Raw genomic sequence first — 14,472 nt, 5'->3', positions numbered from 1 at the left:
TTCCGCCACGTTTAAATCCATACTATTGCCTCGAGTATTGCTATTGCATGTGGTTTTTTGTGCTGCCTGGAAATCTGTACTGCGCAAGGTGCGACAGAGCAAAGAGAGATGGTGCCACAGTCACACAAGACTCGCATCGTAAAACAAGCATTCAATAAGCAGTTGGCTCAAGTAGTACCGGGTCGGATGCCAACGAAAGCCCTCACTACGTGCAACCAAGTTGCGTAATGCTGCTGAATCAAGTGCCAACTCGGAGCCTTTGGGAGCAAGTGTATGGAAGGGCTCGGTGACGACCCTCGAGCTGGCTATAGAGAAGAGAGTGTTCAAAGACGGACCAGAGGGTATGAAGGAGTTGAACAAATGACTGGACAAGGCCGCAGCCTTGGAGGCCAAAGAAGACCAGGGTAGCGACAAGCCTACAGGGAGTAAGAAGCAGACCATAGTTCAACAGCTGAGAGAGTGGCACGAAATCTGGAATAAAGTTTTGCCTTTTGGAGACGGCCAAGATGGCGACAACAAGGACGACTACGAACCTTTGGTGAGAACGACAACAAGTCGTCGCGGCGAGAGGCCAGTGTGAAGGAGCAATATAGCGGCGATGCAAGCCAAGCGTTCCGTATACACGGTGGCTAGTCCGTTGTATTCCCCCATTCGTGCTGACAATGGCAGAAACGGCCTACGCCATCGTAGAGGAACGTGATGTCGAGGACGGAATCTGTGCAGCGGGACAAGAGGCAACATTGAAGCGCAGCGACGTGTGCAGCGGCCAAGCGGCGTTTTGTAGGCAAAACATGATTCCCTCGGTATTGTGCGGCGGGTTTTTGTTCGAACTCTTGTTAGCGAGGCTGCTCAAGGAACAAGACATCCTGCCGCGGTGAACATTGTGCTTGACATGCACAGAGAGGTGAGGCTCTCCTCGTGTCTTGGAGACGGACCAGTTGACGCCTCGAGGGCCGGGCCATGGTAGACTCGCGGTACACGCGACCGTTGCTCCCATCTGGCCGAGATAGTGTCGTGAAAGCACACGTGAAAGAATCGTCATTATGCTCCGTTCATAGCATGTAGAGAAAGACGGCGTGCGGCCTGGATGACGTTGGAAATTCCGGCTTGGGTGATTGTGCGTGAAATGTGCATGTACATGCAGATTCCAAAACTGATGATGTCAATGTAGGGTGACTACCATGCAGAGGGGGCAAGACAAAGGCTCTGTTCAAATGTTCACAAGTTGAGTCAGTGAATGCTGAGCGTGCAAAGGTCCAGTGTTGAAGGAAGACGACACGAAAAGGAAAGGACATGGAAGAGGTCGGCACGTCATTCATCTCGCGTATCGGTGGACGGCGAGCGCGTCATTTAAATAAGCGATGGACTCGGCGTGAACACCAGACGCTTTGTCTCGATGCTGCGCGTCGCGCACCGGCACGTCTTCACTGCCGCGTTTCTTCACGCTAGTCAATGGGACAAAGGAGCGGGAACATTGAAAAGCGATGGATGCGATGCTTGCCTTTGATGCGCCCCCGCATGAAGCATCGCCATCATGTGACGGATTGTGTCGGCAAAGAGACATTGTGAGACGGTTACACAATCGCTCGCATGCACGAGACAATCGTGGATGCGCACGCGGTGGCAACAAGGTGAGGGAGACAATGCCCGCCTTGCATGTCGAGACTCGAGAGGGCGCGCACGTTCCCATCATTTGAATGCGGAGCAAAGGGCCATGAATGGCAAAGAGCGAGCTCAAGGATCAAGATGCCAGCGCGTTCAGCTGGTATTTGCCGACAAGGCACACGTACGGAGTACCTACTTGGCAGGCGACCTTGCCGGAACATGACTGGGCAAAAGAGACATCTGGAAGCTCTCGCGAACTGGCCATCGCATCAAATCGCATGCTTTTTCCTGCGCCGCCTTTTTTTGCGAGTCAACTGGTCTGCAAGGGAGCACAACGGGGCAGAGCCAGCCAGTGGCAACATTGAACACCAGGTCCCTCGCTTACCGCCCCTGGCGATGGATCTATGTACATGCATGTGTGCCCTTGTATGCGTCTTTTTGTCTGCCCGTCAATGAACAGTCAGTCCCGCATCACAAGCGGCATGCGGCACATGTGCGCCCTGGGCAAAAACCACGTCGTCCAACGAATTGGCGGTGGCGCACAGTCCCCGGCCGATCGAGCCGGGGTCTTGGGAAACCGCCCGCCAGGTCCCGGCGAGCAATTGGTCCAAACATTTGCCCTCTTGTCCAAAAGGGCATCTAGTCTTGCCCCGACGGCCCCGTGAGTTTCAGGCCGACATACGATCTTGCCGGGATGCTGGACGGGCTCAACGCCAAGTGAACATGAGAGAGAAAAAAAAAAAAAAGGGGGTACTACCGTTCGTCTGGTCTACGGCTGTGTATATAGGGAGCACAATGTCCGACGGTGCCATGTTTGTCCTTCACGGCGAAATCGTCACGTTTGCTGCTTTCTTTGTACCGGTGCCGGGGTTCCGACTCGCATCTTCACTCCCTCTCTTTCAAACGCTCTGCGCAGGTCGCTGCCTCTGCTCACGCTCCTTTTTCGACAAGACGACATTTTGGACTTTTATAGTCGTACACATTCCCTTGCCTGACGGCAGCACAGCGTCGATCCGTTTCCATTCCTTTTCTGTTACTTTTGCCGTTTTTTTTTTTTTTTTGCTCTCTGGAAGAGCTCTCAAGTCTATCATTTCTGAAATATCATCATCTTGTAGCGACATCGACAATATGAAGACGACTACCTTGGCGACCCTGGCTGGTCTCGCCGCTTCCGCCGCCGCGTACCCCGTCGCGGATCATCTCTGGGCTCGGGCGTGCACCCCCGGCGCCCTCATGTGCAATGGCAGCACGCAGTTTGCGCTCTGCGTCGCCGCGGACAGCACGCCCCAGTGGATGAACGTCTCCGAGGGGACGCAGTGCGTCTGCTCTGGCTCCGAGTGCAGCATCACCAGCACGAATGGCACTTTGGCCAGTGCCCCTGGTGCCTCGCCGACGGCACCGCTGACTTCGGCTCCCGCCCCCGAGGGGACTCCGGCGCAGTCTGCCAGCGTGTCTGCGGCCGTCCCGACGAGTGCTCCTCCTGCTGGCTCTTCCTTGGTCCCCAGCTCGTCACCTGTGGCAGCTCCCGCGCCATCGTCGGATCCCGCTCCAGTGCCGTCATCAGCTCCAGTTCCGGTGCCATCTTCCGCTCCAGTTCCTGCGCCATCGTCAGCTGCAGCTCCGGTGCCGTCATCGGGTCCAGCTCCCGCACCATCGTCAGCTGCAGCTCCCGCGCCGTCCCCGGACGCAGGACCTGCCCCCAGCAGCCCTGCCCCCTACAAGCTGTATCTCGGCAACGGCAGTCCTGCCGACGGCTGGCCCACCGAGTCCAAGTGGCCGTCCTTTGAAGCCCTCTGGACCCTCAACCTACCCCTCATCAAGACGGCCTGTACCTATTCGAAGCAGCCGCAAAACTCGGAGCAGGAAACGGCCGAGCTCAAGTCGGCCATCGAGTCGGTCGGCCAATCCAGCGGCGTCGACACCCGCTTCATCTTCGCCATTGTCATGCAAGAATCCCGCGGCTGCGTCCGCGTCGGGTCTACCGCCAACTCGGTCAAAAACCCAGGCCTGATGCAGTCGCACGAAGGCCCGCACACGTGCTACGACAAGCCCACATGCTCCAACGAAGAGATCGAAGGCATGATCAAGGACGGCACCCTCGGCACGCCCACCGGCGACGGGCTCAAGCAGCTGCTCCTCAGGGCGGGCCCCGGCGAGGGCCAGTTCTACAGGGCCGCCCGCATGTACAACTCGGGAAAAGTCGACGGGAGCGGGCTTCTGCAGCTGGGCATTGGCGCTACGAACTGCTACTCGACCGACATTGCGAACCGGCTCTCCGGCTGGAGCCAGGACACGACTGCTTGCCACTTGTAAGGCTGGGCTCCTGGGAACCCTTGCACAATATGTACTTGTACCGACGGGCGGGCTTGTTGGCCATGGACAAAAGGGACAGGGGTGCCGTGGCATTTCGGCTGGCGATGTGTATACGATTTTTGCTTGAAGCCATGGATACTGGGAGGCTCACTTACACCCGTGAGGGGTTTGGACTATGGCGTTGGAGCACAAGCGGGGGGTTACTCTTCTATTTTGATGCATGTAGTTGCCCACCTCTGGTAGGTTGGTGTCAACTCTTTGACCCTTGTATATATAGCTTTCTAGCAGGCCAAGCGTTACGAGAACAAGATGTTTTATGCTGCACTATGACCCGGTATCCTACCTAAACTACTGTGCTTTCAGCTGTCATTGATACGAAAAGTACGGAGTACGCGAATAATAATACGAGGCGACTTTCTTGGCAGTAAGACTATATGTACGCTAACTCGGGCAAAGATGGCTGGGAGCTGTGTTGACGGGGCTGAAGACGCTCGAGATCAATGCGTAACGGTGAGGTTGAGGCGCGGACACGAGGGGCCGAGTCATGGCTCGGTCTTGGCCTCTGAGCCAGTCTTTTATTAGAATGAGGCGACTGCGAGATAGACGACAACATTTTCCTCAAGTCACTTGCTCCGCTGTTGGTCGTCGATTGATGAAGTGGGTGGTTGCGCGAGGTTGCAGCCGTAACTAACTTGAGGCCTCAGTTCTAGACGCCGTCTGATGTCCGAGTTGTCCTGGAACGTACTCGACAGTAAGCCAGAAATAAACTGGGGACCTCGCAATGCAACCTTCAACATCATGCGTTCTTCGCTACCCGGTCTAGTGGTCCGCAAAGCAGCCCGAGCGGCAAAGGAAACCCTTGCGTCTGGTCTGCTTTGTCCCTTGCCTAGACTGCCCTTGCAGAGGATGGGCGGACCGCTCTGACGCATTTGGCAGCGACACTCGTCCCAACTAGAGGATAAGCAATGAGACCACGGTAGAGTCTGGTCCTTGTTGTCGTTGCACGCGGCTTCAACTCGGAAGCATACCGACTTGTCAGGGCTCGGTGGCACAAACCCGATCGATGGGCAACTAAACGCGCAGCAGTCCAGTCGGTTTTTTTTATCGCGCAGCGGTCCCAAACCTAATCGGGTCAGACGCTCCACTCATATAAATTTAGTGTGGCTCGCGTCTGTCCAATTTCACCAGACTCAAGTCTGGTGGGATTTATGGTTAAAAGTACCAGACCGGTTGACGTTTTTTGAGGTCTGTAGGAGCTTGAGATGTGTGTTGTTTGAAGCTATCAACGCCTTTGTGCCCGGTTCGAGTCCCGGCTACATGGGATTTTTTTTCCCTTTAAACTACATGAGCTATGGGTAAAAAATTTAACATGTATTTTTACAGCGAAAATCATATGTGTAAAAACCTGACCCGGTTAGGATTGGGGCCGCTGCGCGTTTAGCTGCCCCCGATCAAACGTCGTATTTGCGCAATCTCTTGGCGCGGCACTCATCTTGGTCATCACACACGCAGCTACAAAGGGCCAATCAATGGCGGTCCAAACATTGAACTTGACCCTTCGGGGCAGACTTTGAATCGGCTGGGGCCACCTGCCTGGTGACACGCCGACCGAAAGGATGGAGTCAATACGTCTGGTACTTTGGGATGCGCAGGAGCAGAGTTGAACATTGAAGAGTCAAGTTCACCTGTTTGATCAAAGCGCAAGTCGGCACCGGGTGCTAAGATGCTCCGCAAGCACAAAGAGATGTTACGTGGTGAGATTGCTGCAGCAGCATCAGTACATACATTCAAGTTCAAGTCGAGGCTTATTAATGCTCCCCGCTTCCCGGTCCAACAAAGAAATTGTTGATCTGGTACTGTTTCAAGCTGCCGGTGGTCAACAGCAAACATCAATGATCTGGGTGATCCGATACTAGTCACGTCTAATGCTGGACCTCAGCGCCTGTTGGCCACGCTTTCCTTGCGGTCATATTCCACGCCACATCTGGCGATACATCTACACCGTGCAACGGCTCAAGCCAAATCAGGCTTCTCACTCAACATTGCGTTTTTGCCGCCCGCTGCCGTCATTTGTCATTTAGCTCATTCATGTCTAATACCCCCGGTTGCTTGTTGCAGCCAGAGTCAGTGGGCAGTCACCTGCGGCACAACGTAGTAGTGTATAATGTTGCATCCCTTGCAACAAATTTTGAAAATCTACTTTAACTTTCCAGTAGCCCCTTGGGCGATTATACAATAAGAAATTTATGCCTTGCCAAATATGCAGTCAAGCTAGCTCTTTGATTCCAAACCCTGAAAGAAAAAAAGAAAAAAAAAAACAGAAAAAGAAAATTGTCAGCAATGTTGTGCCACGAAATTACTAAACAAACAACTGCGCCCGTGGCCGACAAACAGCAACAACCGAGCTACTCGGCCTTTTTGGACGTCTTGGTCCTCAGCTTCATCAACGCGTACACCATGGCATACGAGCTAAACACCATGAGCACGACAATAGCCGCATCCCGCCACCCGTAATAGTACTCGTTGAGGTTGAGCGTCCTCAGGTAATCCTGCGCCTCGGTATACGAACACACCTTGCAGGAACTCGTCGCCTCCGGATTGAGAAGGTTGGCCACGCTGCCCGGCCCTTCGGCGAGGTAATCCCTCAGGTACTCGCCGCACGTCGTGCCGTTGACCGGGTCAAAGGTGGCCAGCTCCCTCGGCGAGCACGTCACCTTGCTCCCCCAGAGGTCAAACACGAGCAGACTGCCCATGAGGTAGTTGAACGGGTTGAGGTAGTACATCCAGTACCGCCAAAAGGGCTGGATCTGCGCGTACGGCACCAGGACGCCGCAGAAGGAGACGAGGGTCCCAATCAGCAGCGGGTTCACCAGCGTGGCAAAGACCTCGTTGGGCGCGTAGGCGGCAATGAACTGCCCCATGCCCGTGTACAGGAACTCGTACATGAGCATGACGAAGAAGGTGGCGCCGGCGCGCTGCGAGTTGGCCGGGAACCCGACGGTGTAGTACCAGCACACAAAGTAGAGCACGCCGCAGATGATGAGGTACGGGATCTCGGAGACGATGAGGCCCGTGACAAAGGCGACCCACGAGTACATTTTGGACTTTTTCTCGCGCGCCTCAAAGATGTCGCGGCGGTGGATGAAGAGCGGCTGCAGCTGGGCCAGCACGCCCGGCGCCACGAAGATGAAGTTGAAGATGGTGAAGAGCTTCAGCTGCAGGTCGCCCACCGAGTCGCCCACCATCCAGAAGGAGAAGCCGTTGAACAGGGCCGAGAAGATGTGCAGCGCAAACTTGTTGTTGACGTAGTCTGTGTTGCGGTACAGCGACACGTTCATCCGGTGCGTCACGAGCTTGATTTGCTCCCACATGGGCGTGGCAAACTCGTGGCCGTCGTCGACGGTCCCCGGGGGGGACGCGGCCGCCTTCTCAATGATGCTGTCCAGCTCGGCCGTCATCTTTTCGTACTCGGGCGACGCGAGCCATATGTCGCTCCAGTTCTTGCCCTGCGAGAGCACGCCCGACACGACGTCAATCATGTGCTCGGCCGGGTTGGCCCCGGGCGGGCAGGGGGCGCCGTAACGCCCGAAGTACTCCTTGATGACGGAGGCCTGCTCGCCAATGTCGCCAAAGTAGACGGTCTTGCCGCCCTTGGCCAGAAGCAGGAGCGTGTCGAACTGGGAAAAGAGCACGGCAGAAGGCTGGTGGATCGTGACCAGCACCGCCTGGCCGACCGCGGCGAGCTTACGCAGGAAACGAACCGTGTGGTAGGCAGATTGCCCGTCAAGGCCCGAGGTAGGCTCGTCCAGGAAGAGCAGGATGCTAGGCTTGGCCACAAGCTCAACGCCAATCGTCACGCGCTTGCGCTGCTCGACGCTCAATCCCGCGCCGACCTCGCCGATCAGCGTGTCTGCCAAATCGTGGAGCTCGAGGAGGTCAATGATGGTGTCCACGTAGGCAAGCTTCTCTCTCCGCGGCGTCTCGCGGCTCTGTCGGAGCAGGGCGGAAAACTGCAGCGCCTCGCGGACAGTCGCGTGGGATTCGTGCACATCGAGCTGTTCGCAGTAGCCCGCCGATCGCTGGAAAGATACCGGAAGGGGTCTTCCGTCGACCAAGATGGATCCGTGGATGGTTCCCTCTGTCTTTCTCTGAGCCAAGACATCCAGCAGCGTCGTCTTTCCCGCGCCAGAGGAACCCATCAGAGCGGTGAGGTTTCCGGGCTTGACCCAACCCTGCACATTGTCCAAGAGGAGTCGATCGCCAGATGGCGTTTTGACCGTGTACGACAGATTCTTCCAAGTGAAGACGGACGTGTTGCGCACAAGATTCGTTGGCCCTTCGTCTTCTGCTTCTGTTCTTTCGTCGCTCAAAGATGCGCTCGAGACAACGGCGTCTGAGACTTGTCCTTGACCCTCCTCGTCCTTTTCCCTCTTTTGCTGGCCGACCTTGTACGCCTTGGCCGTGTCTCTGGGGATGAAGAGACTCGGGCCGGCTTCAGAGGACGAGCGCCACCGGCTCGTCATGACAATGGTGACGAAGACGAAGAGCGCCCACCACGCCCAGACGATGCCAAAGTTTCGCCACATGTGCGAATGGCTATATGACAGCGACGCGAGGTACGCATCGCCATCGACAAAACTCTGGCCGGGCACAGCGCCGCCGACGCCAGCGCACGCTTGATTCTCGCCACTGGTGAAGCCGGGCCCGCTGGGGATGAGGTTGTTGGCGACGCAGTCGATCCTTTTCCCGTGGAACTCGTTTGACAACAGAGCGTCGAACGCATAGGCCAGAGGGTCGATCCAGAAGAGCCACACGAACCAGGGGTGCATTTGGGGCTTCTGAATCATGTATCCCGTGTACATGATGCACGCGGTGATGAGGAACCCGGAAACCTTGGAAGCCGCGTCAAACGTGCTGAACCCGGCGCCGATGGACCTGAACAAGGCCGTCATGCACTTTAACAAAACACTGTTAGTGAGCTCGAGCGTCGGACATTGATCAGAGGAACACTCACAAAAGTAGTGGCAACCACGATGATCCAGAAAGTGAAGAAGATGCCCGCGTCCATGGTCAGACCAACCATAAAGTACAGGATGAGGGAGAAGGCGGAGACCTGGAAGAGAATGACGGGCACGTCGGCGGCAATCTGCGCAATACAAAAGGCCGCGGGGTGAAAGAAGGCAAACGACTTGTGCTTGAGGAGAACCGGCCGTCCGCTAAACGACTCTGTAACTTCCGACATGGACAACAGACTGTTGAAGAGCAAGGCAAAGAAGCACGCGCCCGACTTGACAAACAAGCCCGCCGAGGTCGCGGGCGCGTTGTAAAACAGGGACCCGGCGATGAGAGCCTGCACAATGGTGGAAACCTGCTTGATGATGAATGTGGCCTTGTCTCCCCAGAGGATTTGGTACTGCCGGATGATGCAGGCCCTGACCTGTCCAACAAAGCCAACCGTCATGGGGCTGTTCTTGGGCAGCCCCTTTTCCTTGTCCAAGTGGATGGCCTGCTGGAACAGCTCCGTCTTCTCCTTTGCGCCGGCCGAGGTGGGAAAGTCGTACTCGGCCTTCATCTGGCTGTAGATTTGCGTCTCTTCATAGCGAGCGCGTATGTCGGCCGCCGTCCGGGGAAACTTGTGCCGCATATCGCCGCGGATCTTGCGCTCCGTGGGGACGGTGACGCCGGTCAGGAAGTCGGCCACATTGGCGCCGTCGTCGCAGATGAAGCCCAGTTCCTCCATGAAAGGACGTGCCTCCCTCATTGGTCCGTAGTAAATCTCTTTACCTTCGTCCAGTACCAGCACTTTGTCAAAGAGGTTGTAAATGCCGTTGCCGGCCTGGTACAGAGTAACGATGGATGCGAGGCCAAGGACGTCGGTCATGGCACGAATCGCCTTGGTATACTCTAGAGCACTGGAGAACACGCGCGTTAGCTGGTCGAGACGCCAAACGGGAGGGATTCTACTTACGTGCTGGCATCCAGGCCTCTGGTCGAATTGTCCCAGCAAAACACACTGCCCCTGGAGGCAAGGCACTCAATGATGGAAACGCGCTTTCTCTCACCGCCGGAAACGCCACGCACAAACGCATCGCCGACCTTTGTGTCGAATGTGTGCTCGATGCCCATGGACTTTAACAAAAACTCTTTGGTCTCTGCGCGATGGTCCTCCTTGTCGGTCACCCCGTTGGGCAGGTTGAATGGTGTTTTCAGCCGAGTTGCAAAATCCATGGATTGGCCCACGGTGAGTGTAGGGAAGAAGACTTCCTCTTCTGTGTTCATGACAATCTGGCCTCTGTACTTTTTGGCATCGCTGGCCTTCATGGATCCGTAGAAGACGTCCCCGGATATGTGCTCGTAGCCGCGTCGTTTGTTGGTCAGGAGGTTGAGCAAGGTAGTGCATCCGGATCCAGGGCGGCCGAGGACGAGCAACATCTCACCTGGCTTTACACAGCCATGTGAAGCGTCTAATATTGTCTTGAGGGGCGTCTCGCGTCTCGAGTCTTGGATGAGTTTGGGAATATTGAATTGCGACACGACATTTTCGTGCAGAGCGGATTCCGCACTTCTTGCCTTGACCGTTAGGTCCGTCCAGGTGACGCCGAGTTCACGACGGGGGAAGCCGGAGGCCTGGTTTCTCTCATGGAATTTGGCAACATGGGGTTTCATGGCCCATTCTTGCGTAGTGGGCAGAGCCTTGTCCTCTCCATCAGGAAAGCCATCATTGGCGAGGGTCTTGGTGTCGTCAGCGGACATGGTGATTATAGTGGCGGTTGTCAGACTAGAACCAACGTGTGAGAAAACACACCGGCGCCTGACAAGGAAGAAATTCAAAGCAACAGTGAAGAAGCACTACGGGAATATTCATATGGGCTCCAGCGTACAGGCTATATATGTATCTCGACAGGATCGGGGCACAACCCCCGGCTCGGTATTTCGGATTGGTCCGAGATTTGCAATCAAGATAATTTTTCTCGCCATGTCCGCACTGGCCAGGCGAACCAAGGTTGCCCGAGATAGACTATGACGGTCTGAATCTGATGTAGCATGGAAACCTCGCCCTATCGGGCTTTGGCTTGTCGTACGGCAAGGAGCCGCAAGGATTCGGCGGCCGCCAAGTGGATCTTTGTTCTCCACGCTTTCGCTTTCGGACAACTCGGTGGCCTTGTTGTCCATCCCAAGTTGCCGCTTAGTCACGTCGTTGCGTGGGGATGGAGTATGTTGGGGGCGCTGTTTTGCCATTGATGCCACATGGGGACGTTGGAGTTGCGTTTCGTCCCCGACCCGAGAACGTGGTCACACAGCTTAGTAAGCTATTGACGAGACGACTGCTAGGGTGGCGGTTAGAGGGCTGTCTTATCTGTTCGGTGTTGCCCTGTCGAGTTGAGACGAATCTACTCCGGACTGCACCCCGAAACGTGGCCGCCTTCCTTTGTCTATACGTGGCTCGTCCACATGCACTTTGTTTCGGGCGCCTAGTTGCACGGCGTTGGCTCCTTCGAGGCTTCCAGGATGGTTCGGATATTCACAGCTCCATACGGAGAACCTGGAGCCAATAGACAAAATGCCGGGAACGCAGCGCCGCTTACTCAGCGGTATCGTGTATTCAGCCCAGCCAATCAGACATCAATTGATGGGCTCGACTCCAACTCGGCCTATTCGGCCTTTCGAGCAACCTTGACAGAATTCATCGCATTGCGTCAACGCTCCCGGCAGCCTCGTCGTCAGCTTATGAGTCAAACCAGCGCCTATCTTATCTTCTGCGGCGTTCGGATGCTTGCTAAGCCCGACTAATTAGGCTATTGCTACCGTCACCGCCCAGTGTCTGATGCGATATGTAAGCGGCGCTGCGTCGACGCGGCCCATGAAGCGACAACGCCCTTTATTGTGCAGCTGGTGCAGTTTTCAGGTCTGATCCTGTGAACCTGGGAGACAGAAAGTCTCCTTCCGATTACTGTACGCTCCAGAGGGGCCGGCCATGTCCATGTCCGACGGCATGGTGAACAAACGACGGCCAGCTTGTGATTCGTGCCATAAACGCAAGGTGCGAGACCCCATGCAGAGCGTCTGCCATTTAAATCCCTTGCTCTCCGAGCCCAGTCAAGCTAACGCGGCCGTGTTGGTGTGTGCAGATACAATGTGATGTATCTGAAACGGCATCGCAATGCGACTGGTGTCTACACCACAGCCTTCCCTGTACATTTAACCGGGTCCGCGGTCGCAAAAGAAAACTGTAAGAGCAGTGTCTCTGTCCCTTTGCGGCGTACTGCTGTAAGCCATGTTCGCAATTGCTCATACCGTTCCAGGAAAGGGGATGTTCTGGAAGGACAGAAAAGCTTTCCAACGGACAACGACTCGTCCCACCGCCATGTGCTTTCCGATGGTTTCCAGTCTTCAGAACATCAGTCATCGTCCTCTCCATCCGAATCTCAGTTCTTGACCATTGCAGGGCCGGTATCCAAGCTCAAGGCGTATCCGGCTTGCCTGTTCTGTCGAGGAGAATCTGCAGCTACCAATCCTCAAAGACGTCTTGGCATCGCCCCCCTCGGCAACATCTACTTTGGAGGTCAAAATTTTGGTGCCATTTGCCCTCGCAACGGCATCCCTCATCTGACCCCCCATTGTGAGCAATGGATACGAGAAAGATGCGGACAAGAACCCAGGTTTCGCCATCTATATTCTGGCGATGCACCTCGATCCCATTTCTCAGGGTCTGATATTGTCCCGACCTTTGTGTCAGTCCAGGCTCAAGTAAAGCAGCCTGGCCTTCCGGACAAATGGATCGTCCATGGTCTTGTGTCTGCATTTACAAACTCAGAATTCAGTCTGGCCTTTCCTCTCATGAACCCGGTTCTCTTTGAAGAGACGATACGCCTGGCATACAGTCCAGACGAGATGAAACCTCCGCTTGAGCATGTTACCGCAAAAGCCTGCGTCCTCGCATTCGTCTCCTTGGCTAGCTCCCATTGTCCAAATGCGAATGGAGCACCATATGTTGACATGGATTCATGTGCCAGAGATGCGCAAATCTTGCTGTCCGACATCATAGAGGACACGAGTATCACGACGCTGCAAACAATCCTAATGCTGGTATGTAAATGCACGTGCTTCTTAGATTCGTTCCGCCGACTGCGGCTACATATATAAGGCGAGGGGAACAAATCTGACTCTGTCATAGCTGCTACACGAGACACTTTGTGGCCGCCTACAAGCGTCTTCCATGTACCACGCCCTTGCCTGCAGAACAGTCTTTGCCCTTGGCGGACACACCGTCATGGTACCAACGCCCAAAGATCGTGAGCTCACACTGGAGGAGCATGAGGACCGTCATCTTCGCATGCTTTTTTGGCTTTGTTACGTGCTTGACAAGGACATTTCTTTGCGAAACGGACAGCCGCCCGCAATTCCCGATCAGTTCTGTGATCTAACTCTCCCCGAAGGATACGCCCAGAGCCGCTTCCTCCCCCGGCAACCGGGCCAGATCCCGAACCCCTGGCTTCCCAGCGATTTAAGGCTCAGTATTCTTAAGTCAAAGGCTGTGCAGTCGCTCTACTCCCATGCGTCTCTGCGAAAATCCGATGCCGAGCTGCTCAAGACAATCAGGGAGCTGGACGAAGAGCTGGAAACGTGGCGCACCTCGATTCCCGAAGCATTTTCTCCCAATCTCTCCGTTAAAAACGACACTAGACTCGACGGGGTGACAAGCATGTCCACCAACATGCTCCTCATCGAGCTGCATCTCGACTATCACTTCTTGCTGAACACGATTCATTGCGCGAGTAGTCGTTGCCTCACGAGAGGGAGCAGCGATCCGCAACAAATCTCATTCGGTGTACAGTCTAGCTTCGATCTGTCCGTGGAGGCTAGCAGATCGACCATAATATACTTGAGCATGTCGGCAAGCAGGCTTGCAGGAGAAGCATTCTGGTAGGTTGAGACGATGCCGTGTGTTGGCACTGCTGCATCAGATTCGAGACGGCAGCAGGCAATACCACCGCGGAAAATGTTAGTATTTGCGTTTCTGACATTGCATCAGGTTCTTCGTTTTCTACCCGTTGTCCGCACTGATGAATCTGTTTTTCAACATCTTGCAAAACCCGGGCCACGCGCTGGCTGTCCATGACATGGAGCTTCTGGGCAAGACTTCTCAGATTATCCGGAGCATGCCCATTCGCAGGGTCACCTTTCACGAAACCGAGTACCTGACCAAGATGGATAACCTGGTAGCCGAGCTGTGCCGACTCAGCAAGTGTGCCATCGAGAAGCACCAGGCGATGCTTTCATCCTATCAGGCAGGCAATGGCATGTAGGGCACCGGATGGGAGGCGGGTTCTGTACTTGATTTGGGTTTTAAAAAAAGTAAATGGGGTTTGCTAATTTGCTAAAAATGATTTTCTTTTCTGATAGACATAGAGTACATAGACCAGGAGCACTGTATCAAGGACTGATCGCTGGATTTTAAAAGTACTTGTACAATATTACACGATTAGAGCGCGAATAAACACCATGTTGTCCTGATATTTGTTATTTTCTAGGTGGTTTCTTTGCATTACCTCT

The 14,472-nt window shown here is 55.0% G+C and overlaps 3 protein-coding genes across 3 annotated transcripts; 2 read left to right on the top strand and 1 right to left on the bottom strand.

Annotated features, from left to right (window-relative positions):
- Positions 1–2,733: 2,733 nt before the first annotated feature.
- Positions 2,734–3,918, top strand: MAA_06920 (uncharacterized protein; the record flags this gene model as incomplete). The annotated part of the gene is made up of 1 exon (XM_007824918.1): positions 2,734–3,918. The coding sequence occupies one exon, from the start codon at positions 2,734–2,736 to the stop codon at positions 3,916–3,918; it is 1,185 nt and encodes a 394-aa protein (XP_007823109.1).
- Positions 3,919–6,323: 2,405 nt separating this feature from the next.
- Positions 6,324–10,671, bottom strand: MAA_06919 (multidrug resistance-associated protein; the record flags this gene model as incomplete). The annotated part of the gene is made up of 3 exons (XM_007824917.1): positions 6,324–8,873; positions 8,933–9,830; positions 9,887–10,671. 3 exons carry the CDS (start codon positions 10,669–10,671, stop codon positions 6,324–6,326), a joined length of 4,233 nt encoding a protein of 1,410 aa, XP_007823108.1.
- Positions 10,672–12,079: 1,408 nt separating this feature from the next.
- On the top strand, positions 12,080–14,225 carry MAA_06918 (fungal specific transcription factor domain-containing protein; the record flags this gene model as incomplete). Its single annotated transcript, XM_007824916.1, has 4 exons — positions 12,080–12,111; positions 12,222–13,005; positions 13,094–13,842; positions 13,952–14,225. 4 exons carry the CDS (start codon positions 12,080–12,082, stop codon positions 14,223–14,225), a joined length of 1,839 nt encoding a protein of 612 aa, XP_007823107.1.
- Positions 14,226–14,472: the final 247 nt, after the last annotated feature.

This window comes from Metarhizium robertsii, assembly GCF_000187425.2.
Source record: "Metarhizium robertsii ARSEF 23 chromosome Unknown MAA_Scf_5, whole genome shotgun sequence".
Lineage (NCBI taxonomy): Eukaryota > Fungi > Ascomycota > Sordariomycetes > Hypocreales > Clavicipitaceae > Metarhizium > Metarhizium robertsii.
The sequence above is the reverse complement of the archived record's forward strand: the minus strand, read 5'-3'. Positions and strand labels throughout refer to the sequence as shown.